This window comes from Penaeus chinensis, chromosome 6 (genome assembly GCF_019202785.1).
Source record: "Penaeus chinensis breed Huanghai No. 1 chromosome 6, ASM1920278v2, whole genome shotgun sequence".
Classification (NCBI taxonomy): Eukaryota; Metazoa; Arthropoda; class Malacostraca; order Decapoda; family Penaeidae; genus Penaeus; species Penaeus chinensis.
In genome coordinates, this window is record NC_061824.1 from 38,159,800 (window position 1) to 38,167,299 (window position 7,500).

Below are 7,500 nucleotides of genomic sequence, written 5' to 3' on the forward strand. Positions count from 1 at the left end.
ATGGGTGTGTGTGTGTAATAATATATATATATACTATATATATCCTCCTCTCTCTCTCTATATATATATATATATATTTATATATATATATATATATATATCATGGCTAGTTATCTTACTGAACAGCCCTTCTAACTTTTACTGCCAGTGACTAAGAAATATTTGTGCCCTCTGATCAACTGCACTAAAGTCAGACAGAGCCAAAATTATCTTAGCATCAATATGTGTCTTTAACATAAAAGACAGACATATGTGTGCATACGCGCGCGCGCGCGCGTGTGTGTGTGTGTGAGCATAGAATTATGTATATATATGTATATACACGTATGGATATCGAGTATGAATTTCTGTTTGTCAACATAATAAATCCTATTTTCTATAACACTAACAAGAAGTCGTCTTGCAGGTGGCATGGCGCCCGCGCGGCGGCGTTTAGCTGTCGTCGCCTTGGTCGTCGTCGCCGCCTCCTGCGCCGAGAGCTTGAGGCCGAGCCCCTCCCGACCCCCCCCTCCCCGCGCCCCTCGACGCTTCGGGGATTTCAGGACTCCCTGGAAGCCGACCCCGAGGCCTCGCTGGCAGTCTAGGATCTGGTTCGACCCCCGCTTCGCTCACAATCATCGCTGGGAATCCCGTCGGACTCCTGCGGACGCCTCTCGCTTCCCTGAGGATCTGGGGGACGTCTCCCGCGACAGGAGCGACCGGCTGGAGGAGGACGAGCACTTCTATCGGGATGCGATGCAGGACTCCGCCATGTCCGCGACATGGGCTCCGATCGAAAGCCTTTGGGACTTTTACGCGATGCCAGATGACCGCGTGGACGGGATTCGAGTCGTGGACCTGGCAGAACCCCTTGGCTCCATGTCCCTCGTCGTCACCGCCGCTTCCCTCGTCTTCATCGTCCTGTCCATGGCCGGAGTCAGCGCCAGGACGCTCCCCAGTCTGGCTGATGTACTCGATAACATACAGGCGTTCTTGTTTCCCGACAGTGACAGGAAGGAAGAGATAGCCGAGCGAGTTGAGAGGGCCGTCGCTGCCTACGACGCGACAGGAGATACCCAGACCCAGGCTACGGACCCTCGGATTTCTGGCATCGTCGGGTCAGTTGCGAAGGAGTTGCAACCCGTTGCACACAGACTCGCGCGCCAGTTCGATCCTTTCTCGCAGATCGCCATTTCAGCCGCGATGGTGCTCGCTGCCTACGTCGGTTACACCGTCATCAACCCTAGGAAAGAGGTTACTACTGATAAAAAAGATGAAGATATCGTATCAAACCTCGAGCACCTCTTCCTCGAAGACGCGGATACTGAGGAAGACAGCGTCAGTACCTTTTCTAATGCTGAAGGAGATCAGAGCGAACACCTCACTGAAACAGACTCACAGCGAGATGATTATTATACCAAGCGCTTCTCCCAGTCAGATTTTTCAAGCGTCACAGCAGTCAGTACCTTGAGTGACTCGAAGAGAGGGACGCTCCTCAATCGGGGAGAGCGGCCATCAGCCATTCGACCTCTTCGGGAAAACAATCGATTTAGTGTCAAATATCACTCGAAACCAGGTAATCACCATTACCAGAACTTTCATACTTCCTCCAACTCGAACGATGTTTCTGGTGCGACCGAGCCTTATCCCGAAATCGAATTCCTCTTTCCAGGTGAGATTAACCAGCCTGATCAGAACGAGAGGTTTCCGCAGGTTGCCGATCCTCTGTCTGTGATCGATGCTGCTTCAGATCACACCCCGGGGAAACCGAATGTGGAGCCCATGAACTTATATTCTTTATTAACTAGTGATAAGCTTGCTGTCGTCGACTCCTCCAGTAGAAACAAGACGCCTGTCCCGTTTCTGTACTCCAGTAATTGGTTAAATGACCGTCAGCCAACAGGGGCAAATGACGAAAGAAAAGATTACCACGTTATTAACAATGCAACTCAGGACGATACAGCTCAGCATAACAACGACGACGACCTCTATACTACAGATACACTTGAACTCCTCTTTGAAGATACATCTACAGAAAACGTTAACTTAAGCACGACACAGACTATGAATCCGCAGCGAATCGGTCTGTTTCCCTTGAACAGACCTCCAGTGTCTGTGAATGAAGGTCGAATAAAACATACTGAGAACATTGCTGCTAATGAAAAGGGTGACGCCCTCGACACTGTTGCAAGTGAGGGTACACAGAACGATGTTTCAGGTCCTTCCTTTTTTGAAATTATTACGTCGGGGTATCAGATAGCAAACGCGGGGACACAAAATAATATAAAGAGTGTTATTCAGGAAGATCAGCCGACGGGTATGGACCAAAAAACTCAACAAGCACAACCTTCGCAAACTTCAGTGTTGACAAAACAAGCTCAAAATCATTCAGATGATCAACACGTGGATGATAACACGATGAATTACATGCAATCTCTAGATAAAACGTTGCATAATTCAACATTGCAATATGGAGAGACATACGATCCTCAGTTATTTAGTGACAAGGAGGACTTGATGCAACAGAGCGAAATACTGAACTACCTGTTAAAAGAGATTGCTACAGGTCACCTTAAAAAGCAAAGTGGAACTACAGAATACCCTTTATTGAAACATGGAAACCCGGATTATAACAATCAACAAATTCTAAGCTACCCACCACAGCAAAACGGATTGTTGAATCACAATTTACAAGGCTCCTTTCCGGGATACAGCGCACACAGTGGTGTGCAGAGTTTCATCCCACAGCAAAGTGAACCTATAGTATACCAAAACCAAGAAAATGTAATAAATTTCCAGTTAGAGCAAAGCAACATAAATCCTAATTATCAAAAACACCAAAATGAAGCTGTAAATTTTCAACAAGAAGGAATCACAGGCTCTCAACAGCAACACCTGAGTGGACTATCAGCACATCAACATCAAAACGAAGCTATATATCAACAGAATAGATATCCAGGTTCCCAGGAGAATAACAGCGGCATGTATTATCAGCTGCAGATAACTCCTTCTGGCAGTGACGAGTCATCAAGTGCCACCCAATTGTACCAATCAGTGCCAGACAGTGTCATTGGTAACCACCATCAAGAAACCCACGTAGTAAACGAAATTAATAATCCACAAAAAGGAGCTGATTATACCTTAGACGGTGAAAGCCTTGTAGCCCTTTTGGAATTCGTCAGAAAGCAGTTAGCCAAGGGAGAGCCTGGCCAGGTCACGTCCCAGGTCCACTCAAGTCACCCCGGCTTGAGTGATTTCCCCCATACTGATTCTCGTCCTTATTTCGGTCCTGTGGGAGAAGTTGAGGAGCTGCATTATATCCCTGGAGAAGGATATACCGCCGAGAGTTTGGATTCCGTAGATGCGGTTCCTCATGACTCACACGGCGCGAAATATCCCGGGAACATGAACCAGGCATGGTCGAATACAAGGCCAACTCTATTTCCAACTTTCCAAGATGGTTTGAGGGAGACAACTCACGAAAATCATCACTGGACAGACCAACAGGACACGAATACCGGATTATATGAGTTCGAAGATAACGACAACAGTAACAAGGGTGACGTCACGAATGACAGTTATGACGAACTGGACCTCCTGGGTCTCCTCCTTGCCCAAAAAAGGTACTCTTAGCACACCGACTGCAATAGAAAACACGGTAACAGTAAACGGCCAAGAAGGAACGATCAGTAACGAAAATAGGAATTATACGCAGTCAACAGCTCCAGCATCTGTTAATTTCTTTAGTGTGAACGACCACGAGGCAGACCACAAGCAAGAGTACCTGAACCACGGGAACAAGAATAACAAAGATGGGGAACAACTTTATGATAATGAGTACTTGTGGGCTGACCAGAAGATTGTTAATGACGCGCAAACTTCGAATGATCCATTATGGCCGACGGGGAACAAATTAACCGCAGTGACGCCAGTTCCCGAGAGTCTGGTCACGTGGGTGATTCCGCAGAAGATATCGACGTGGAGTACCCTCTCGGATGGAAGCGTTTCCCTTGTCGACGAGGAGGAAAAGGGGACGACTCCTATGCCTTTCCTTAAGTCGTCAGCGCCAGGTACCACGATTAGTTCTACGAATAGTGCCACTACCGGACCACCACTGACAATCTACGAGTACGATTCGGCGTCAGCAGCCAGCGCTCATCTGACAAAGTTGCCGGCCTTCGTCAGAATGAGTTACCCGAGCGTGGCACCGGTTACGAGTACGACCCGGGGACCTCCTGCCTACCAAGACCCGACTAGACCCAGAGCCAACGGCAAATTCGAGAAAACACCTCCAAGCACACTGTTACAGTCCCAAGAAGGCGATGGAAAAAGGACCGAGATACCTACTACTTTCCCTGATGAAGGTATATTCACTCGGCAATCCTCGGTTTCGGAGACCACTGCTGTCACATCTCAGCGTCCTAGAAATCCCTTTACCGTAGAAACGCCCTACACGCCGACTTCCTTAACGAAACAAACGAGATACCTCACAACAACGACCGAAGTAAATTCCTCTTCGAAACACAAGCCTACGTTCACGATTGGCTTCGTCACCACGGATTCTACTCTCAGCGAACCAACGCACGAAACACGCGAAAGACCGACCCTGTCCAACACCTCTACACCACCTGACGTAATTATCCACGACCATTATGCATCTACCACGACCTTCCAGGCTCCCAACACGGTGTCAGAAGCAACGAGACGACCTTTTGCCGACACTGTAACTAATGCCACCACCACCTCTTCGATAGGTGAGGAGGAGGCGGTTAAGGAAGTAATGAATGCAGTCAGTTTAGTCAACAGGTTTCTGTGTCGTCATGCAGTCAATGAAAAGGCTTGTGTGTTGTGTCTAGAAGAGGTAGGGATTCGGAATGAATGCTATAGTAGAAGGCCGTAGATCTTAACGAATCTTTAGCAGGGGCATTAAAAGCAGGCTTTATGAATTCTGTTATATTATTTTTCTCAGTATTGATTACGTGTTGCGTGAATGCAAGGCCGGAATAACGTTGATAGATATGTGAGAAAAATAAAAAGACTATGCTGAGTGTGTATATATATATATATATTTTTTTTTTTTTTTTGCACAGAGCACCGTTTGGGTATTGTGCAAGATTCATAATAAAATGCAAACAGCATTGTCATTATTTATTGGAGGTTGTTAAAATCATTCGAGTTTTAGCAATGCCTTTGCAGTAGTGACACTTATTTGTGTTATTTTTCCAAGTTGTTTCAGTTATGTTATTAAGTGTTTATACATATAAAGGTATATTTATAAGTGAAGTTATATTTGTAAATAAAGAAGCTATCTCGACGTAGATCTTACCTTTCTTACTTAAACCCTGGTATTTCGCCTTTAAGAAAATTCCATATTACTGTTATCCATTTTTTTTCTTTTTTTTTCTTTTGACTATATTTCCATCACCTTCGCTATAAACATAATTTCGCTACACTTCTCCATTCGTACTAAATATATATGCCATATTTTGAGATAGTAAAATACAAAAGAAAACATGACCATTGATCTATAAAACGTAATTTTAGTCATATTAATTGACAATATATTTTGGTGGTCAGTGAGAATAAGTTACTTTCATTATACAGATAACAACTATATCAAATTGCAAATATACATACGCAATGTGAATTATACGTATTCGTTATGCCATATTTTGAGATAGTAAAATACAAAAGAAAACATGACCATTGATCTATAAAACGTAATTTTAGTCATATTAATTGACAATATATTTTGGTGGTCAGTGAGAATAAGTTACTTTCATTATACAGATAACAACTATATCAAATTGCAAATATACATACGCAATGTGAATTATACGTATTCGTTATTCCATTGCCAAGAGAAAGTATAATATTCATTATTTTGAGTACAAGAGTGGATGCCAGTGACGTTTTTAAGACGTTTACTTTATTTTATATTACGACCTTTATTTTATTTTATTTATTGTAAGACGTTTATTTAATCTATTCTAAGATGTGTCACTTCCTATACACCAGAGTTTATTATACTCTAAGTATCATTGAGAATTAGTTCCATTTTTTTTCTTTTTTTAACTTTTATTGTAAAAATATATATCGCAGTTGCAAGTATACACATGACATACATTACCCCTTGTTAAATATTTTACAATCTGCAAGAAATTATAATATTTCTATATGTATACACATGAATTACCATACTAACATATTAACTTAAAGCACCTGAATGCGTTTATTTTTAGTTATCATTTACAATAATGTATGTATGGCAGTATTTACATTTTTATCTTTGTTTCTTCTTTTTTTAATTCTTAATTTCTTCTTAAAAGGTCTGTAAGTATAACATAATTGCGTAAAAAGATTTATGAGACATCTATTACCTGTTAAGAATTCATGATGAACAAACTGTAAATGATACATCGAAGGGAAGAATATGAAAGGCACTCGATTAAGTTTTTTTTTTCTCTCTCTCTCTTCCTTATTATTCCATCTATAGCGTAGAAAAAGTTGAAATAATAAAATGAAATAAATAAAACACCTAACCGGAGTACAAGAGCGTCGGCCAATGGCGTTTATCCCTCAAGTCCACAAGCAAATATTCGGTTCTGTTCGGTTCAAACTTAGGCTTCTCAAGACACAGGCCCCTTCGCGTCCACAGCTCCTCCGGGACACCTAGTCTCTCGAAGACCTCGCTGTCCCTCCTGACGAAGATGTAATCCGTGATGACGGAACAGAACATGTCGAATAGGTAATACCCACGAGCTTCCATGAAGGCTATGAACTCTGGGTCTTCGTTATGCCACAAGGGGGACGTCGAGAAGGACTTTCCGGGCGGAAGGACGTGCTCGATGACCCACACGTCGACGATGATCTTGTCGAAGGGAAAGGATCGCAGGATGTCCACCTCGACGCCCTCGACGTCGAGGCTAAAGACATCGACTTTGGTGACGTTGAGGGCCATGAAGAAGGTAAGGGAAGGGAAGCACTGGACGACGCGATAGGATTTGTAGCCAGGACCTCCGTTGGCCAAGGGATCCTACAAGCAAGGGGAGACAGTGGAAATTCATCATTACTGTTTATATACAGGAAGCCGTCATATAGTCGTTAAGTAAAGGAAGAATCAAGAATATAAGAGTTACTCCCCTTTTCATGTTACCATAAAGAAATAGGAAAAACTTATATCTTGACATACAACACGTATAATCCCTCGGATCTTTTGTAAGAACTGCAATAGCTAGAATTGATAAAGCCAAATCATTTAAGAAATAGAACATTATTTTTTTTTTTTAAAGAAGAGAACTAGATAAGTATTTTTGGCATGAAGAAATATGACTATAATGATAGTATACAAATTTATTAATATGCTATAATATGCTCTAAAATAGGACACGACGGCACAAAAACGTAATAGAGATAGCAAAGGAAATGGTTATAGTATAGACGGCGATTTAAGCGATAATGAAAATCACTCACAAACTCAAAACCTCACTCAAAATCTCATTCAAAATCTAATTCAGAGTC

The 7,500-nt window shown here is 42.7% G+C and overlaps 1 protein-coding gene across 1 annotated transcript in view; it reads right to left on the reverse strand.

Moving 5' to 3' along the window:
- Positions 1–6,120: 6,120 nt before the first annotated feature.
- Positions 6,121–7,500, reverse strand: part of LOC125026689 — a 4,861-nt gene continuing 3,481 nt past the window's right edge. Inside the window, exon 4 of the mRNA XM_047615297.1 lies at positions 6,121–7,015. Within this exon, the coding sequence (XP_047471253.1) occupies positions 6,518–7,015 (498 nt within the window). The 3' untranslated portion in view covers positions 6,121–6,517. The remainder of the gene's footprint in view (positions 7,016–7,500) is intronic.